Genomic DNA, 22,035 nt, shown 5'->3' on the forward strand with positions numbered 1-22,035 from the left:
AATGAGCTTAATGTTGGAAATAAAGATTTTCGTTTACAAGATATTTAAAATGCATTTTTGGTTTCCTTCATTTACTTAGGAAAAACGTTAAATATGTTCAATAACTACTTAGATGTAGATGTACTAATTCAATACCTCATTACGAAAACACTCCATAGTAAGCAACATCCTGGTGAATATAATCTGGATCTCCTCTTGTGAAATCACGCGTTTGCCACAGTGCGACGAGTAGAGATGTATTCCGGCTGCGGTATGCAAATATCCAATATTTTGTATCATAACCTCCCTCCAGGATTTGCTACCATCTACCTGATGCAGACAAGCATCACATATGGCTTCTTAACAGCCTTATCCGTGAGTGTTGTTGCATTCATTGATCTTTGGTGGTTACTTATCACTGTATTTATGTTACTCAATAGTTGTTTGGGCCTTCCTAATCATCACTTTTCTGCTTTTCTGTTTTCTACTGCACAACCGCCAACCGCCGGGCTATCTCGTGCAAGTTTCATTATGTAGGGCCTACCCGTATTAATCCTCCCAACGTGCATAACAGCGATTTGATCAACATTACATTTCATCTGCCATACTCTGCTCATCTCAATAACCAATGATTACCATAATTCAATCTTCAACTATCCTCGTTACGCTCAGCAGCGGCACCAATTCTTGTTACATCTGAAACTTTACCAATCACACTTCCTTCAATACGGTCCAAATTATTAATACATATAACAAACAATAATAACCCAACATTGAATTATTGGTACACTGTCGATATGTAAAGTGGGATCAGGGGGGCTTTGAAAGATGAATCATTTATATTTTAAAAACTACACTCTCGGAACTATAAGTAACATTTGCATTATCTACCAACCGTCTCCGACTACATACACAAGGCACGTCGGATATTGTAATCGAGTGCAAAACAAATCAGCTGGTCGATTAGCATCGGTGCAGGAAAGGTTCTGGGTCTCGATGCTGCATCAGGACTAAGAATGCGGAGGAAAGGTAGTCGGTATAAAATGGTGGGTTGGGAGATAGGTTGACCGAGGAGGGGTGAGAGTGATTGGCAGATGGAGACACGTTGTGCAGGCTGCGATGTAGATTTCGGATATAGAGTCAGTTGGGTGATAGGTGGAAGGACAGTGGAAGAGAAAGAGAAAGTACTGGGACAGATGGCGGCAGGTGAAGGTTGAGGGGGAGGGTGGAGGTGGAAATGGAGGCTGGAGAGTGATGAAGGTGTCACAGAGGATACAAATGCTGGGATCGAATAAGGATCATAGTTTCTAATTGAACCTTTTATGTGCACGGAACCAGATGACCAGGCGATCCTATAGGATCAGTATATGGGTAGTAGATGGATGGAACCAGGAGAGGGCGGCATTGAGACACAGACTTATACAGCACAGTGATAGACCCGTAGGTCCAAATTGTCCCGTCCTATCTGAGTTAGTCCAATTTGCGTGCGTTGGGTTAATATCCCTCTAAATCTTTATTATCCTCGTACTGTTCTAAATGTATTTTGGACATTATAATTGTATGTACCTCCACAGTTTCCTCATGCAGTTCATTCCATATACCCACCACACTCTGTATGGAAAACCTATCCCTCGGGCCCTTTAAATATTATCTTCTCATCTCATCTTAAATATATATACTCTGGTTTTATATTCCCCTGCTCATGGAAAATGGCTGTGAATAACCAATACATCTAGACACCACGAGATTTTATAAGATCACTACTAAATGTTCTATGCTCCTAGAAAAAAAATGAACTCACAGCCTATCCATTCTCAACTCTCAGCTGTTTAGCCGCAGTACAAATCCTGAATACTTCTGTACTATATCCAACTTAATGACATCCGTCCTATAGCTGTGCGAGAAGAAATGCATACAATACTCCGCCTGCATTCTCACCAACAACTAGGCCAGTTATAATCTGACGTCCCAACTCTTGTACTCAATATCATGACGAAGGAGAGCCTGTACGACGAATGCCCTTTTCTCCACCTTGTTTAAATGTATCGCCACTTCTAGGAAATTTGGGGCTTTAGGTTTTTCTATTCTCTCGTGTTCCTCTTGCTATGACTTATACTGTGAAAGTCCTACCCTGGTTTCACTTACGTAAATGCAACACCGCATACTTTTCCGAGTTAAGGTTTATCTGCAATTCAGGTGCACATTTCTCTACTTCATCTCAAATAACCTTCTCCATTCCAATACCCCACAAATTTTGTTGCCATCCGCAAACTAACTAACCATGTCATATATATACTAATCAAAATCGTTAATGCGGATGACAGTAGACACACAATTCCCCGCATGGCACGCCAGTGATCACACGCCTTCAATCAAATCTCTAATGCCACCTTGACTTTGTTTGGTATAGACTGTGATAGCCGATACAGTGGATAGGATTTTGGGAACAGCAAATACGGAATTTGTTCCAAGCCTGTAAAAACAAATAACTGTAGATGCTGGTTTATACCAAAGATATAAAGTGCTGGAGTAAAGCGGGTCAGGCAGCATCTCTAGTCATCCATCCTTTTTCTCCAGAGATGCTGCTTGACCCGGTGAGTTAATCGGCATTTTATATCTATCTTTATTCCAAGCCTTCCCTGGTAGCGCGGCCAAAATCTTGCTCCATAACGACAATATCTGGATTTCTGCTGCTTTCCGACAGTCATTTTGAAAGTCTTGAAATTAATAATCTTCGCTAATAACTTGCATCAAGTCCTCATATTACATGGATCATTTCTGACTCTTCCTTCCCTCTTCTGGATGTGTGTCTATCTCAGGAGACAGTTACCACTGACATTGTACTGGAAACAAACTGACATGCACAGCTATCAAAATGACACAAAGCGCTGGATTAACTCGGCAGGTCGTTCAATTGAATTTGAGAACATGGATGGCTGACGTTTCGGGTCAGGCTTCTTCTTTAGACTGATTGCGGTATGGAGGAGGAAGAACTTGGAAGAGAGGAGTGAGAGAACAAAGCTTGGGATGTAACTGCTGGATAAAGGTTAAGGTGGAGTTGATAGGTTAATGCTAGGACAAAGGCCAGAGATGAAAAGACAGAGATTGTGAGAGAAAGGGTAATTTTTTAGCACAGAGGGCGGTCTGTATATGAAACCAGCTGCTGGCGGAGGTACTTGAACCAAGTATTATGGCAACGTTTAAGAAGCACTTAGACGGGTACATGGATTGGATAGGTTTAGAGATTAATGAAAGAATGAATCAATTAATTAGTTGATTGGTCTAACGCAGTCAGTTGGGACTGGTGTGGATGGGGCATGTTGGTCGTCGTTTGGGAGGTTTGTCCGAATGCCTGTCTCTACGTTATATGACTCTATGGCTCAGTTGAATATACCCTCTGCATGTGAATTTCGTAACCCGATGTGAAGGTTCTCACTCAATGTTGACATAGACATTCAGAAATACAGGTCTAATTCGTCATCTCTCGCCCACCCATGCTCACATGGCCGTGAAGGCTATCGCACGCGCAATTGTTACCAAGCTCGAGGACTAATTTAACAACTTAAATGCTGACAAAATAGCTTGGTTTGCAGGGTTAAGTACAAGCATGCACAATTTGGGCGGAACAGCAATGATGGCTTCTGCCGCACAGCTCTTGTGATACATGGCCAGTCCTGAATTCTAGTGCTGAAAATGGGGGATTTGCACACATTTACATATAAACAAAATTGCTACTATCCTGAAAAAAGTTCGCATTTTCCAATTCCTGATCGACTTCTGGGTAACGTTCTTCTCACTGAATATGCCTATTGGTTAGATTTGTGACATATTCACCAACCGACAAAGATTCATTGTTTCTATATTAAATATATGAACTTAACCGCATTTGGACGAAACCGAAAATGCTTTTTTTCATTTTTAAAAAAGAATTCCAATGAAATTCAAAATGTTGTGAGAAAATTAATAACATTCTCTCATTGATATTTGCCAATATTTCATTAACATGAAATCCCTTTCAGAATACGTCTATAAATAATTTCGTACAATATTTTGGAAACATATTTTGATTTGAGCGGTGTTGAAAAGATGCAAGAATGCATTTCTAGCGGAGAATGGAAATATAGTATCAAAACAATGGTGATGTGAATAAAATGCTGGTAAATACAAATAATTTACGGTATTCACTGGATTCATTAATCAACGTCGACATGTTTAGTTTTGTCAATGTCCGGTTCTGGATATTTTCCGTTGCGCAATCTTAAATAAGATGATCGGAACATTACAAATAATTTGGAGACTGACTTGCTTTAAGAATGTGTCCTGCAATTATTGGCTGGAACTCTTCGTGTCGCTGTCTACCAATAGGGAGCGTCGAGACTGTGAGAGATCGACCCTGCCCACCGTCTGGTAAACACAGAGCACAATTGAAGAAGCAGACGCAGCCTGGGGTTTCACTGATCGCACTGATTCAGGACAGCTACAAAGACATTTTGCTTTCCTCGCTTCAATATTTCTACATTGACGCTGTAAGTTTTGAAGAGTGGAATACATTCGTATATTGAAGCAAATGTACTTGCAGCAAAATGGCGAACGCATTGATGAACGGTGCATCATTCATTTTCCTTCTTTGCGCGTCGACCATGGTTTCGGCAGAGCTTCGCTACTCGATACCCGAGGAAACTGATCTCGGGACGTTTGTCGGGAATATCGCTGAGGATTTAAGATTAAATGTTTGGGAGTTATCGGTTCGGAAATGCAGGTTGGTGTCCGATCAAATGAAGCAATACCTGGAGGTAAATGAGGACAATGGCGATTTATTTGTCAGTGAAAGAATTGACCGAGAGCATCTGTGCAGACAAAGTCTTGCCTGTTCCCTTTCTTGTCAAATTGTGCTCTACGATCCTGAGGAAATGCACAGTGTAACCGTTGAAATCTTGGACATAAACGATAATTCCCCAATCTTTCCGAACGATGAATTCTCCTTGCAGATCAGTGAGCTCAGTACACCGGGTGCGCGCTTCCCGTTGAAGAGCGCGCGCGATCCCGATGTTGGTACAAATACAGTTAACACTTACGAGATCGGTCCAAACAAACACTTTAGTATTAAGGTGCAGTCAAGACGCGGAGGGAGTAAGACTGCCGAGCTGCAATTGGAAAACCCGTTGGACCGTGAACAGCAGGCAACCTTTCAACTCATGTTGACCGCCCATGACGGTGGTACGCCATGCAGATCAGGCACGGTTCTGATTATTATAGCTGTAGTGGACGTGAACGACAATGCTCCTGTATTCGTTCGTGAATCCTACACCGCAAACATAGCAGAGAACGTCCCAAAAGGAACACTGGTCACCACAATCAATGCTAAAGATCTGGACGAAGGCAGCAATGCTGAACTCACCTACAGTTTCACAGATCACGTTCCTCAATTGATTCGAGAGTTGTTCAGACTGGATTCGCAAACCGGACAGATCAGGGTTGAGGGAACGCTAAACTTTGAGAAATCCTCTTATTACGAATTTGATGCGCAGGCAGTGGACAATGGTTCATCTGCTTTGACGGCACACACAAAGGTCATCATCACATTATCTGATGTGAACGACAATGCTCCTGTAATACACGTAATCTCGTTTTCCAGCACTGTTCAAGAAAATGCGCAGCCTGGGACGATGGTTGCTACAATTAGGGTAACCGATTCGGATTCTGGGGAAAATAGCAAGATTCATTGCCAGATACCCAAAGAGTTTCCGTTCACCCTTCAAGCAGCTTCGAGGAATGACTATAGGTTGGTTACTCATGAAGGTTTGGATCGTGAAACAACCGCAAAGTTTAACATCTCTATTTCGGCCTGGGATAACGGTTCGCCTCCTCTTTCAACACAAAGATCTATCTTGATTCTTGTGTCTGATATAAATGACAACGCGCCTCAATTCACACAATCATCATATAACGTGTATGTCACGGAAAACAATGCGCCCGGATCTTCCATATTTTCTGTTTCTGCATTAGATTTGGACATTGATAAAAACGGTGAGGTGATATATACTGTTCAGGAGAGAATGACAGATCAGCGTTCTGCATCCAGATTTGTCACCATTAATGCAAAAAATGGCAACATTTATGCATTGTTTTCTTTTGACTATGAGTATCTGAAACACTTTCAACTCAATGTTCAAGCTCACGACTCTGGATCTCCCCCAATGAATAGTATTGCTACCGTAAACGTAATTATTTTGGACCAAAATGACAACATTCCAATAATTGTTTCACCTCTGATATTGAACGGATCAACATCAGTGGAGATTGTGCCTCAGTCAGTATATCCAGGCTATTTGGTCACCAAGGTAAGCGCGACAGATGCAGATTCTGGTCAAAACGCAAGACTTTCCTATCAGTTACTGGAAATCGCTGATCCCATTCTGTTCACTGTGGGGGTTCTCTCCGGTGAAATCAGAGCAACTCGAAGTTTGAGAGACGAAGAGCTGATCACAAACAGAATAGTCGTCTGTGTGAGTGACAATGGACAACCGAGCCTCTCCAGTACAGCGATAATATTTTTCTCAATTCTGCCCAACAGTACGGTACCACCTTATGAAAGTTCAATCGAGCTGCGAGAATGGAAAGGTATTCCCAACCTTAATCTCTATTTAGTCATAGTCTTGGGTTCCACATCTTTCCTGTTTCTGGCGACTATTATTATTTTGGTGATGCTCAAATGTAAACAAGATAGAAATATTGACGAAGTTTACAGATCGAGATTCTGCTGTTCTGATCCCATGAATTTGGAAAACGCTTTTAATGCGAGTAGTAATGTAACCGAAGATTCAAATCATGTTAGATCTGGTCATTCTGAAGGTTATCGTTACACTGTATGTTTATCACCAGAATCTTCCAAAAGTGATTTTTTATTTTTAAAGCCCTGTCATTCTACCTTGCCTTTCAACGAGCTGAGTGTCTTGCAGAACAGTAGACCATAAGAGTAGAAACAAAAAAAATAGATGCTGGTTTACAACAAAAGACACAAAGGGCTGCAGTAACTCAGCGGTTCAGGCAACACCTCTGGAAAACATGGATAAGTGAACTTCGGGGCCGTGGCGCATCTTCAGACCCAAGAAAATAACAGTTTAAAGTGGCGGAGAATTTACTCTCACTGAGTTCTATTTGTTAATCATCGAATTAATCCGTATGTTTAGCAGGCTTGGCTTAATGACCACGAATTACCTGGTGAACTGTAATTGCTTCATTCTGTTATTGCGATCTGTCAGATATTTGTTTGCCTCATTCTGCCGATTATGATATTGCGCATGCTGTAAATGCTGACAATTTTTGCTTTTTGATACACTTTTCAATACATTCGTGTGTAATCCATTTCTCCTCATGATACACATACACATTAAGTGATAGTGTTGTTATGTCATAGTTTCGTGCACGGATAACTCCAACGTTAACAAAGTATAAGCATGTAAGTGAAAATAAAGCCTACCTTCAAGGTGACACGAGAAAGCTCATTTTTGGGTTTCCTTCGTTTGGTCAGCAGAACATTGAATATTTGAGCATGGAACATTTAAAATAACTACATCCATACCGAACTGTTAAATACTATATAAAAATATTTCCCAGGTACTTTACATATTGAATATGACAGACCAATTAATTCCTCCATAGCTTGATTAGTACACATCACGTTCAATAAATGCACGGTATTCGCTATTCCTGGGGGTGTCTGCAGGTGTGCGGTGTGTTGCATTATTTTTCGTGATCTTACCCGCTAACCCTTTGCTCTCGCAAATAGCCGCAGGATATGAACTTGACAATGGTTGCCTAAAACATTTCCAGAACCTAATTTCTGTTTGGATATCACCATATTTGTTGACTATTGTCTTACTTATGCAGTTATAAAAACATGTCTCAACCATTGGCCGCACCATTCTCTCAATTTTCAACCTAAAATCGCTTCAGGAATTACCCTCATATTTATTTCTATAAGAATATCTCAGTACCTCATGTCTGTCTCGGCACTAAATCTCCCTTGCGACCTCCACTTTTCATCTTCACTCTCTTGCCACAAACTCTTGATGATATTGTTTCTGGTGCCTCGTTTACGTTTTGCATATTGCTGCACCACATGCCCCCAAAGAACAGGTTTATTCTCAATTTGTCAGCGAGTCCTTCGTCGAAGCTTAAAACAGTTTCTTGTTCTGTTATACAAGGACATATTTGCATGACATTGTATCTTCTCAAGGAAGTGCTTGTTCTGCGGTTATATTGGCATATAAGGCATAAAACATAGGAACGGAATTATGCCATGACGCCCATCGAGTCGACTAAGCCACTCAATTATGGCTGATCTATTTTCCCCTCTCAACATCATTCTCACGCCTCCTCCCCGAAACCTTTGGCATCCTTCGTAATCAAGAACATATCCATCTCGGATTTAAAAATACCCAAATGTCGGCCTCCACGGCCGTCTCTGGCAATGAATTCCATAGACTGATGACTTTCTATAGTGTATCATTTTATGCTGAGGCTATGCCCTCTGGTTCTGGACACTCCCATTACCTGAAACATCCTTTCCACGTCCACTCTATCTTGACCTTTCAGTATCCGGTGGATGTCAATGAGACCTACACCCCAATCTACCCATTCCTCTAAACTCCAGCGAGTACAGGCTCGAAGGCTACAAACTCTCCGCATACGTTAAGCCAATCATCCATGGGACAATTTCTTTCTCACTAATACACCACGCTGATTTAATCTCTCGTATTTGCAAATCATGACACGATTTATTGAAAGTACGTATCGTGTGCCTATAGATTCCCGCTGACTGGTTAGCACGCAACAAACGCTTTTCTCTGTCCCTCGGTACATGTGACAGTAAACTAAACTCTATTCAATAGATTTAAGTTTGCATTTTCTAAATCCACTCAGAAAACGAGATTAGGTGAAAACTGACAAAATTCAATTTGCTGGCAACCAAACTGCCTATGTTATTTTGCCAGTGCTGTGTCAAATACTACGTGCAGGTTGCATACACCATCCCGCTGTTTGGTTGTGGTCTGTGATTTGTTAAAATGCAGTATGAGGACAGGAAACAAACAAGAAGTCCGCAAAGCGAATCAAATAATGTCCATCTTATTTGTCCCCCCCCCCCACATTTGTTTTTTGAGCTGGCCGGCTCTGCTGTAATGTTATCTCGGTGTTCCTGCCTCATTTGCCACTCTTCGATCTGCTCTACCTTCCCAACATACTAACTTCGCTCTTCGCCTTAGTTCTTCAAACTTGATTTCATAGCTATTGCGCGCAATTATGTTTTTTACTCTAATGGCCCTCACGAACCTATCAGGCGTCACCTTCTGCCACTTTTTTTTTAGATTTGTGCCTTTCTCCTGAACTCTGCCTCTCCGAATTAAAAGTAAATTATTCTCTCACAAATCCAGTGAAAATCTACCCTAGATCTTGGTGAAAAAGGACGCAATGTACTGGAGTAACTCAGCGGGTCAGGTATCATCTCTGGGCAACATGGAGACTACATACAAGAGATGCGATTGTTTTCCGGATCGTATCTCTTTAGTCGCTCTGCGGCCTAACATCACGGAGCTGGAGGTCTTGCCTGGGACCAACCTTGAGTTCCCGCGGGGGGACATCATCTGAGCCTGCGATCTCTTGCCTGGTGTCGACGCTCCAATGCAGCCTGCGGACTTTAACATCAGGAGCTCGCAGTCTCGGGTTGAGACCGGTCGGGAGCTCCAAAAGCTGCACGAGGTTCGACTGGTCCCGACCGGGGGTAGATCGCCGGCGCGTGGGAGCTGAGATTCCTCCCCGATTAAGGAGCTTGATCGCCCCGACGAGGAAGGCTCGCCGCCGGCTGCGGGAATCAAGATCATTCCGTCAACGGAAGGTTAGAGCCCCCGACCGCTGGAGGGCAAAGAAGGGAGAGATTTAACTATTATTTCACCTTCTATCACAATGAGGAATGTGGAGGAGTCACTGTGGCGGATGTTCATGTTAAAATGTATTTTGTGTGTCCTGTTGCTTTTTATTGTTATGACTACGGCAAATGAAGTTCCTCGTATGTTGCAAAACATACTTGGCTAATAAAGTTTTATTGTGATTTGTGATCAATCGGTCTAAGTTTAATTTCCTGAGATGTAATTACTTCATTGTAACAAAAGGTATTTCCTCTCATGCAACCCTAAATCTATACACCTGAACAAAGTTTTTCCCCCCATCAGAACACAGTTTGATTAAAAAACTGTAAAATGTTATATTGTTCTCACATCATGATAAATAAATATGGGCGGTTGTTGATGTCACGGTTGTAATGATGAGGGCCTAATGATTTTGTCTAAATAAATACAAGCACATTTAGAATAAGGTGAAAATGCAAAACTTCCTCTTGTATGCTCGTGTCTGAAGATTTCCGTTGCACAACTTTAAATATATTTTTTTGCTAGCCATCCAGCTTTAAGACCATTTGCTGCAGTAATTGGTTGGAACACTTTGTGTCGCTGTCTACCAATAAGGGACCGAGACTCTGCAAGAGATCTACCCACCTCTCTCGCGTGATGAGCAGAGTAGCGCCAGAGAGAGAGAGAGAGAGAGAAAGAGGCAGTGCTTGCATTTTCTCCTCGCCTTCAGAAACAAAAAACGCTGGCTGAAATCTATGTTTCGATTTGGAGTTGTATTTTCACGGATAACCGGCGTGTCATCTTCGAAACACAAATCGCTGCCATTCAATTGCCGGTATTTACATTTTTTTATAGCAAACGTATTGTACAAAAATGGCGTACACATTCTGTTGCGGGTCGTCTTTTGCTTTCCTGCTTTATGCGTTGGACCTGGTTGCAGGACAAATACGCTACTCCATTCCAGAGGAGCTGGATATCGGGGCCTTTGTTGGTAATGTCGCAGAAGATTTAAGCCTAAACGTCGGTGAATTATCGGCTCGCGGGTGTCGACTGGTCTCCGATGAGAAGATTCAATTAATTAAGGTTAATCAGGAAAATGGCAATTTATTTGTTTCTGAGAGAATCGACAGGGAACAGCTATGCGGCCGTAGCTCTACTTGCTCTCTTTCTTTTCAAATAACGCTCGATCATCCTGTGGAAATTCACCGCGTTCAGCTGGAAATAATTGACGAAAATGACCATTCACCTACTTTTGCAAAGGGTGAATATGCTCTCCGGATTATTGAGGTAATTGCGCCCGGGGCACGTTTTCCTCTCGTGAGTGCGCACGACCCAGACGTGGGGAGAAATAGAATCACCGCTTACGAGATCAGTCCCAATGAGCACTTTACTCTCAAACTGCATACAAGGCGGGATGGCAGTAAGGTTGCTGAGCTGATACTCGTGAAACAATTGGACCGTGAGCAACAGTCAGTGTTTCATCTTGTACTGACGGCGATTGATGGTGGTACTCCGCCGAGATCCGGCACTGCTCAAGTTACAGTGACTGTTATGGACGCAAATGATAACGCACCTGTATTTGATCACGAAATATACAAGACTAATATAGGGGAAAACGCACCTAATGGAAGGCTCGTGATACAGATACATGCCGGCGATTTAGATGAAGGCATAAATGCTCAGCTGACGTATTCATTCACGAGCCACACTTCACCAACGGCTCGAGATTTGTTTAAATTGGATCCGATAACAGGAGAGATCAAAGTTCATGGAGTCCTCGACTTCGAAAAATCAGATATATTTGAACTTGATGTCGAAGCTGTGGATCAAGGTGCATATGCAATGACCGGTCGTACACAAATTATCGTGGAGCTAATTGATATGAATGATAACAGCCCTGAGATTGAGATAACGTCAATATCCAGTGCCGTCCCCGAAGATGCACTGATTGGGACCCTGATAGCTGGAATCAGCGTAAGAGACGCCGACGTTGAACAAAACGCGCAAATTTGGTGTGAGGTTAATACGGATATATCTTTTAAGCTTCAAATGACTTCAACTGATAGCTATAAATTGATTACAAACGGCCCTTTGGATCGGGAGTTTATTGCGCTTTACAACTTATCCATTTCGGCACGTGACAGAGGTTCTCCTCCTCTTGAAACAACCAAAAATATATTAGTTTCAATTTCTGACATAAATGATAACGCGCCAAGGTTTACGCAGTCTTCGTATAACGTGTTTGTGACGGAGAACAACATTCCTGGTGTTTCCATATTTGTGATTACAGCTTTGGACCCAGATATTGATCAGAATGGTGACGTCTCCTATACGCTGCTGGAATATCAGGCAATAGAAACTCCAGTGCCTTCTTTAGTTATGATTAACTCGAAGAGTGGGAATATATATGCGCTACGTTCCTTTGATTATGAACAACTGAAGAATTTCAGGATAATTATTCAAGGTCAGGATGCAGGATCACCTACCCTGAGCAGCAATACCACCGTTAATATAATAATCCTGGACCAAAATGACAACGCTCCGATCATTATTTCTCCCTTCGCAGGCAATTCGTCGCCCTTGGAGATCACGCATCACTCTTTATGTTCAGAGTGTGTGGTTGCTAAGGTAATCGCAACTGATGCCGATTCTGGCCAGAACATGCGGCTTTCCTATCATTTGTTACACGCCAGTGATCCTGGTCTGTTTAATGTGGGGCTGCTCTCCGGAGACATCAGAACAACCAGGAGTTTCAACGATCAAGATAGTACGATGCAAAATGTTGTCGTCATGGTAAAGGACAATGGAGAGCCGAGCCTCTCCAGTACAGCTACTATATTATTTACTATCTTGGCGAATGCCACTGACTCAAGCGCACATTCATTTCTAGGTAACCAATCCAGAAACCCTTCACATCTTTCGAACTTGAATGGGTATTTGATCATCATTTTTGGATCCACGTCCATTATATTTCTCGCGACCATTAGTCTTCTCCTGGCATTGAAATGCAAACAGGACAGAAACTCGGGTTTTAAATCTTTCTGCGGACGGAGGAATGCAAGCGAAGTGCTTCGAAAGAGAACTACCCAAAGTGAATTTATCGGTCATTGTGAAGGCAGTCGGACCCTTCCCATTTCTGAGGCATATCACTATACTGTCTGCCTGTCACCGGAATCATCCAAAAGTGATTTTTTGTTTCTAAAACCTTGCAATGCATCCTTGCCTCTCGATGAATTCAGTGCCCGCGAAACTAATGTAAGAATATAGCAAACATTGAAGATAACACTGACATACGTCAAAATTTTCTGTAATCGCTGCTCACTGTCATTCTGTTTACCTATGCGCATGATAAGCCCACACGGATATCGGTAGTAAAACTGATTGCTGCTTGCTATATGTTAGTGTCCTGGACTTTGTACGACAAATATTGTTCCCATACATGGCTGTCTGCTTAATGGTATTCATGCTTTGCCAATCTTCACTCTTATCCAGAACCAGTTTATCGCAATATTCGCACGTGTAGCCAATGCCAATATTAAAACGTGTATGTGCGCATAAAGCTATTTAAGTAATATGCTCAAGTTTTTGGTATGAACTTGGCATTTGTCATCTGATGTGTATTATTAGCATGTTGTGTGCATGTCTCAGCGAAACAGATCTGTACGGGATAGATAGAATTGAAGCAAGAATTAATTGCGATTTTTATTTCTGGATGCAAGAATGAGCATGAATTGGTCAATATTTATATTACTAGGCCTACCTTATGTTTTATATAGCCGCTAGCATTGTCAAGATTAAGAAAACATCTAAAAGTAATGTAACCATAATCCTTTGGTTCGTGTAAATGACAGTTGTTCTAGATACTTGAAAAATAAAATGTTAAAATGTTTCATAGATGTAGCGGTTCGATGTCGGTGCTGTCAGATACTGTCATATACCAACACATAATACATTGTTACGTTTTGTCGTCGGAAACGAATGGGCAGAGATCATATCGATGAAATAATCATAAATTATTTTAAATGTCAATGCCCAATTCGTAAAATAAAACCTTTAATCGATGAATCAAAAGATGCATCGTAGAGTCTTCGGTGAGGATCTCTGACTGACGTCCTCATCCAAGAAACCATCGATCTGCATCTCAATCCTTGACATCTCACCTTCCTTTGCGTTTACAATTATTCTTGATTGATTCTGTGAAAGGTTTTCGATTTGTAATTTTTAGAACAGTTGATTTGACATTATGGCACATTGGTCGATCTAGGTAACACCCAACGTGAAGGAGAATTAATGCTGATAATTGATAGTCCAAGATGGAAATGCACCAATGAAGTATAAATAACGTGAATGTTGTTTACTAAAGAAGTTATATTTCAACTGTAATACTAAATGTAGTTGGAAGAATGGCCATATTGCTGGAATTATGACGGACTGAAAGAAATGCAACATTTTGGAAAATAGCAAAGCATAATAAATAGTTGCAAAAGTACGCAAAATGCAAATAATTCTTAGTGTTACGACAAAAAGACTATTAGCAGAAATCAACGTTAAAAGGTTAAATGTAACGGCATAGGCATCGTTCTGCCATAGATCAATACCATAACTTTACGCTGTTCGGCGTTGCCTTTAACTTTATTTTAGTTTGCCTATATGGATGGACTACAAATAGAAACATGGATGAGGCTTTAAGATAGGCACGCAGACATGCAGGGAATTGAGTGACATGGATCACATGCAGGGTGATGAGATTAATTTCCTTTGGCATCATGTATAGCAGTAACACTATGGTCCAAGACTGCTGTTCTCTATTCTATTTAAATATGGTAAGAAAACACTTTGTTGTCCCCTTTGTCCATGTGTAAGACGTGTGACATTACCGGCCATTGTGATGGAGACATGAACTCGAATCCCAAAACAATTTAAAGTAATTTGTATTCAATTAGGTAAATATGGAATAAAACTGACATCAGTATTTAAAAAAAAAAAGATAATGGATTGTCGTAAAAGGCCACTTGCTTCATTAACAGGCATCACTTGCAGAATTCAGCCCAGGGGTATTATTGATTATTATGTGTGAGCCATTCTTAGGGGGTGGTGGGGGGGAGGGGTGGGAGTGGTGGGAGGGGAGAGGGGGTATCGGGGTTGACGTCTGTATTAGAAACGCGATAAATTATTTAAACTGTTCGTATGTATTTGTAAACACTGGTGTAACGAACACCATTGTCTTCAAAAATTTCAGGCTACTGATTTATATGGGAGACCAACTAAGAGGTAATGACAAGTCATCTTTTCTATTGATACTTGTACGAAAATACAATGTTAAATAATGTAACTGAATTGCGCCGAAACCAGCCATAAAGCGTAGGACGTCCTCAGTGTTGTACCATTTAAAAACACATGGTGGAACAATAGTTAAATGTTATATTAAGATTAACGGAAGATTGCATGGAACTCCCAGGATGAGATCAGAGGATGGATCCAAAATGGCCCTCCTGCAAATAAAACGATGGGCACATTTCTATTGCCAATCATATTGAAAGAGTAGGACTGTGAGATCTGGTCCACCAAAGAAGCTATTTGAATATTTAGTGTTGGACGTGAGCTGTCAAAATTATTGATTGTGCAAATCAAACATTCAAGCCTCACTACTTCAATGAAACATCCAACAACTGGCGAACATCCTTCTGTTCCATTCCCGAACCGATGCTATACCTTGATCACTTGATTTTTTTGTATTGCATTACCGGGCAATGTTGCCGCTTTGCAATAATAATAATTACTTCCTGGAACGCATTTTTTTTTACAACGGTTTGCTTCCAACTACGATTGGGTAATGCGTGTCTGTGGATTTGGATAACGCCACGGTCTGTGACGAGTGGCTCTTAATAATGCGTAAACATCACCCAGCCACCTTGCGACCTGGGAGACAGAAGCAACTGCATATATTGGAATCTTAAGTAAAACAGAAAGAAATTGAGTAACTCAGTTGGTCAGGCAGCATCTATGGAAGGAATGGATAGTTGACGTTACGGGTCGGGGCATTTTTAGAGGGGGAAAATCGGAAAAGAGAGGTGGGGGCGGAATAAAGCCTGGCAAGGGATAGGTGGACATAATTGTGGGGAGAGGCGTAGTGATCTAGTGAAATTTCTGATTCAAAGACCTCCTTATAAAGAAAAGTACATCATCCCACCCGGGTTGTCCATCCCTGTGTATTCCACGAAGGCCAATATTCATATTCTACTTCCTCCAGGAATTCCAAATTACAGTTCTGAAATTGCACTTGAGTTCCTCCAGTAGATGTTCCATTTCTCCTTTAACAATGCAGTATCTCTCACTATTTGCCTATGCTGATTCCTTCAACTCCAGTGCCAATACGTCCAAATCTCCCTCGTCACTTTACTCTTTGGCTATTCGCTTTGTACTAATCTGCGTATGCTCACCTAGCGAACATCCCCCATTTATACGGAGTTGCTCAGATCCTTGACGAATTCGCCCTTTTTAATGTTTAATACTCCTATCTGCGTTTCGTCCAGCTGTCCCACGGCTGCGCCTTATGTCTACCTGCCTTAGTTCGCAAATTGCTTATCCTTTCTCGGTTTCAGTTATTTTTCTTCTGTACTCCTGGCTGACACCTTCATGTCCGCTTGCAAGTATTCCCATGTCAATTCTAGTAAGAAATACAAGTCAAAGAAGCTAAAGAAATACAATATTACGAGCACGCGTATTTACCTTGTGCCTCTGCAAAGGCTTTCCTCCACATTCCCGCATTGCTCTGGCATTCGAAACCATACACCCCTCTCCCCCACCCCCACCCCCCACCCACCCCCCGTCAAAAATATACTTAAATATACTAAAATATACTAAATATTTACATATACTTCGCCAATCTCCGTCGTTTTCTGTGATGCTTCGTAATCCTGTCGTCATTGCCCAATTTGTTCACCTAATTTGACTGCTGAGCTTGCTGCGTTCGTAATGTGTCATTGTCGAATACCGGACGATTCCCCAACACTTGTGACTGGCAATACATTAACAACATTGCCATCTTCCTGACAATTTTGCACTGCATGTCCTCAAACGTCGCAGAAATCCAACAGGCAAATTCGTACCCGTGCAAATCAAGAAAGAGATCTAATGTGATGCTCCATTATCAGCAATGTGATCGAAATTGCGGCCGCCAATACGATTGAATGGCATTAACTCAACATCATCCTGAACACATGCCTGGTTTGGATGTTGACAGGTGCACCGTACTCTAGATTTCATCACAACAGCTGCACTGGGGGTGGACATCCTGAAAGGCTAATCCAGTGGCACAATGTAAGCAGAGTTCACAAATAAGAAATATGGTATTAGTGCGATGCTGCTGGACAATGGGTTGTCAGGTAGCACGCAAAAAGGAGTAAAACACCATTTGTAGGTCCTGAAAGATTTCCCAGCAACAAAGTTTTGTTGTAAGTGACTTTAATTCTCCCAATATTGCCCGTGTTCGCAGCATCCGGGGGGGATTATTGATAGTCGAACCAGGTAAGGGACCATGCTAGACGTTTAATTGACAAATGTGGCTGGAGGGGTTGGGGAGGGGAGGTGATTACAGGTTCAGAGGGAGATCGTTTAGGCAACAGTGATCATAAATCGGTACATTCCCTGGTAGTTATGGATAAAGATAAGAATGGAAATCGGGGGGAACTGCTAGATTGGGATGTGACTGCTCACAATAGTTTTGTTTTGAGAATCGTTGGAGCGTCGATTAAGGTGTCGCGGTTTCTAGGTAAGTTCATATTTGACACATTGGAATTCTTCAAATGCCAGCAGGTCAGAATTGGGGCAAAAAATGTTCATGCGAAGAAAGAAAAGGAAGATAAAGTGCAAAAAAAGTGGTTAACAGCAGGTGATATACATTCACTGCCGAGGGGAAAACATATGTAAGAGCTGGGAAGCTAAACTTGGAAGGGCCTTTGCAAAATATAAACATAGATCGGGAATCAGAAGGAATAAAATAGGCTACGAAATGGCCTTCGCTGGGAGGATCAAGGGCAATTCCGAAGCATTGTATGGATACATTACACAAGAGCTAGTTAAAGGGTGCACCACAGAAGGGCGAATAATATAAATTGTGTTTCCAGCCGGAGGAAGTAGGAAATCATCCTCTCCTTCAATGTCTGTAAGACGGAATGAGGTAGTTATGGACTTCAGGGAGCGTGGTGGAGCACATGCCCGAATCGGCATCAATGGCGCCGATGTGGAAAGCTTGAGAGCTTCAAGTACATTGGTGTTAATATTACCATCGATCCGTGATGGGCCAACCACTTTGAAGAGACAGCCACGAAGGCACTTCAATATGTCTACTGCCTTAGTAGACTGAAGATATTCGGCATGTTTCCAATGACTCTTACAAACTTCTACAGATGCGCATAGCCATGCTCACTATCCATAATGGGCTTTATCAGATGTGTGTAAATTCACCGCCGCGAAATGTCGCTAACACTGATAGATTGTTCACAGCTGAGATTATCATTGATAACATGAATGATAATAAACCGATATCTAATTGTGCGCTTTACTTAAAAACGCCCGCAAACCTGCAATGCTGATAACGATCAATGCGGATGATGTTAAGGAAAGCACTAATAATAATAATAATAATAATAATAATAATAATAATAATAATAATAATAATAATAATAATAATAATAATAATAATAATAATAATAATAATTATAATAATAATTATAATAATAATTATAATTATAATAATAATAATAATAATAATAATAATAATAATAATAATAATAATAATAATAATAATAATAATAATAATAATAATAATAATAATAATAATAATAATAATAATAATAATAATAATAATAATAATAATAATAATAATAATAATAATAATAATAATAATAATAATAATAATAATAATTACTTTATTCGTCCCACACGGGGAAATTTGCAGGGTTAAAGCAGCAAAGTGGATAGCAAAAATAAATAAGCATTCATTAAAAAAATAAAATAATGGTAATTATCTTTATTTACTAGTCTGCTGGGAGCAGTGCTGATCGTGCAGTCTGACGGCAGCAGGAAGGAAGGACCTTCGATATCTCTCCTTCACACACTTGCGGTGAAGACGTCTATCACTGAAAGAGCTGCTCAGTGCAGTGACAGTGTCCTGCATGGGGTGGGCGAAGTCGTCCAGCAGTGATGATAGCTTTGCCATCATCCTCCTCTCTCCCACCGCCTGCACTGAGTCGAGGGGGCATCCCAGGACATAGCTGGCCTTCTTGACCAGTTTATCCAGTCTCTTCCTGTCAGCTGTTGAGATGCTGCTGCTCCAGCAGACCACTCCTTAGAAAACGGCTGATGCCACCACAATGTCGAAGAAGCTCCTCAGGAGTGCCCCCTGCACTCCAAAGGACCTGAGTCTCCTCAGCAGGTACAGTCTGCTCTGGCCTTTCTTATACAGTACATTACTATTATCAGTCCAGTCCAGTTTATTGTTCAGATAAACACCCAGGTACCTTTAAGAGTCCACTCTCTCAATGTCCATTCCCTGGATGTTCACCGGTGTCGAGGGGGCGTGGCTACGCCTGCGGAAGTCCACCACCACCTCCCTGGTTTTCCCCGCGTTGATCTGGAGGCGGTTCCGCTGGCACCAGTCCACAAAGTCCTGGGTGAATTCTCCGTACACCCTCTCATCGTCATCTGTGATGAGGCCGACGATGGCAGAGTCGTCAGAGAACCTTTGCAGATAACAGTTGGCTGAGCTGTGCATGAAGTCCGCAGTGTAAAGGGTGAACAGGAAAGGAGCCAAAACTGTTCCCTGTGGAGCCCCTGTGCTGCAGACCATATTGAGATAAAACATATTTTTGCATGGCACATGTCTCAAAGAGTTCCGGAATTGATCTGATTTAATTAAAAACCTTGAAAGGAACAAGTTAAAGCGTAGAACGCTGATTAGCTGGATTAGGTCCATATAAGATTACAGAATACGTTAATGTTTATACTGATACATGTATTGGAAAGGCTAAAAGAAAGTAAAACATAGTTGACATGGAGGAGTTGGGACCAGAGCTCAGTATCTTGTTCTCTGTGACTCTAATTTCTTGGGGAATATTCCTTTTTGGTTAGGAAGGCAGTGAAAAAGATAGCTTATTAGCAAAGTTACTCACTTTTTAATGTTAAATCATGTACAATGCTACAATATGTGATAAATCCAAACCAGAAAAAAAAACGTTCCTCTTTAATGCCGATGCATAGTGTTCTGGCTATTTGATGAAATCATTGCGTAAAAATGAAATCAGTGCGTAATTGTTGATGGAATGAAATATTACTCGTCGTGCCAACTATATGGAGGCCTCGGGGTACTGCTTTTAATCAGTGCACCCGATACAGAAAGTGCGCGTTTTTACATTGTGGCTTTGGGCACATTACAATTGCAATTACTAGTCACCAGCGTCAACAGAGAAATAGGAGATTAAAACCAGTGGAGGTGCTGCAGAATCACAAGTAGCACCATAACTGTGGGTTGAATGTTAAATTAACTCAGAAAATATAAGATGACATTATATCTTCTGACGCGCTGACCGGTTTGAAGAACGGTCTTGACCCGAGAGGTCTCAATCCTTCTCTCCTTAGATGCTGCCTGTCCCGCTGAGTTACACCAGCATTTTGTGTCTATCTTCGGTTTAAACCAGCATCTGTATTTCCTTCCTACACATTACACATTAACGGTCAGGTGCCTAGACGAAAAGGTTATTCAAGTCTTTAAATAATCCGCTTTTCGTTTCTAAAGATGTTGTTTTATTTTATTTGTAATACAAAGTAAGGATACAGATAAAAATGATAAGAATGATCAGAGAACACTTTGCACCAAGGTAACCATTGGTATTCTATTTAATCCACAGAATAGAGCACGATGGGGTAAACAATTCAATTATTTGCAGTCGCTTTTTGAAGAGTTTTCCAGTCAAAATTTCACGTATTTTCTGTAATGGGATAATAAACCTGGCCAGTGATATATAGTTTAATTATCAATAGTAAGAATAAACTGCTTTTCTAAAACCATTTAGCTGTCAATCTTTCTTCATAAAATTCAACAGCACAGATCATTGTTTGTGCCAACTATTTGTTGCAAATTCTTGCACATTTTAAAATCGCTCAAGGAAGACAACATATTAGGTAAATTTACATCAGATAACGAACCGTCTTATGGGTGAACTTCAAGAATGTAATTAAACTGTTTTACCAATTAACTGGTTACTGCCACTGTTTTAATCTACTCTTGGAAATTAACCCCTATAGTTTGACTATCCGCCTCGATAACCATCTCTGCCTTTAAAACAAAAACGAAGGTAATTGTATAAATTGCGCAAAAATAACGACATAATTTAATATACCTATCATTTAACGAAAACCGAGTATGTTTAACATGTGGCTGGTAATATATTGTTCAGTTCATGAAATTAGCGGCTACGCAAAATATACTAAGTCTCGTTGGAATAAAAGAGTACAACGCTATGTCTTTTCAATTGTTATATCTCCCAGAATCTGCAATTAACGGCAAGCATATTCAAGGTAAAAGAATGAAGCAGATGCAATAAATGTCTGGGACAGCTCGCAGAGTTGTATTGCGACGGCAGATGAATGTAAAAATAGGACGTTGCACATCGGTTATGTGGGACACTGGTGAGAGAAAGTCGGTAGGGCAGTGTTTACTGTTGGTTTCTATGTTTGGTGAATGTTAATGCACAGAAAGCAGTTCAAGGAAGGCTTTCGGGCCGTATACCTGGAATAGGCTGGACATTTGAGGAAATGTTATACATCTAGACACACAAGACGCCGAAGGGGTGAAGGTGGAGCGGCGGAGGGGGGGGGGGGGTGAGGATGAGTGTCTCGACAATATAGATATGAATATGATGTTTAATAATGTATGAGACTCCGTAACTGGGAGTCATTGCGCAGAGCTGAACACTCGTGTAGAAATGAAAACAATTTACTTTCTCTCAAGTATTCGCGAGTCCTTAGAATTCCTTCCGTAAAACTGGAAGAGATAAGTAGGTTATGGATAAGCAAGGGCGTTAATATGTAATGACCGTAGACAGGAATGCGTGGTTGAAGCGGCAAACTAGCCAGCCATGATTTTATTAAA

At 41.2% G+C, this 22,035-nt stretch overlaps 1 protein-coding gene across 1 annotated transcript; it reads left to right on the plus strand.

The window, feature by feature from the left end:
• The first annotated feature begins 4,370 nt into the window (after positions 1 to 4,370).
• On the plus strand, positions 4,371 to 13,669 carry LOC144599764 (uncharacterized). The gene is made up of 2 exons (XM_078411001.1): positions 4,371 to 6,950; positions 10,740 to 13,669. Exons 1-2 carry the CDS (start codon positions 4,563 to 4,565, stop codon positions 13,149 to 13,151), a joined length of 4,800 nt encoding a protein of 1,599 aa, XP_078267127.1. The 5' UTR covers positions 4,371 to 4,562; the 3' UTR covers positions 13,152 to 13,669.
• The last annotated feature ends 8,366 nt before the right edge of the window (positions 13,670 to 22,035 follow it).

The sequence above is a fragment of the Rhinoraja longicauda genome, chromosome 14, assembly GCF_053455715.1.
Source record: "Rhinoraja longicauda isolate Sanriku21f chromosome 14, sRhiLon1.1, whole genome shotgun sequence".
NCBI classification, from domain to species: domain Eukaryota; kingdom Metazoa; phylum Chordata; class Chondrichthyes; order Rajiformes; family Arhynchobatidae; genus Rhinoraja; species Rhinoraja longicauda.

What these genes read in the sequence shown, in the direction of transcription:
- LOC144599764 (XM_078411001.1), top strand. Translation starts at nt 4,563, where the DNA reads ATGGCGAACGCATTGATGAACGGTGCATCATTCATTTTCCTTCTTTGC. An exon ending in TCTTGCAGAACAGTAGACCA is followed by an intron (nt 6,951 to 10,739) that starts TAAGAGTAGAAA and finishes ATTTTTTTATAG; the next exon opens with CAAACGTATTGTACAAAAAT.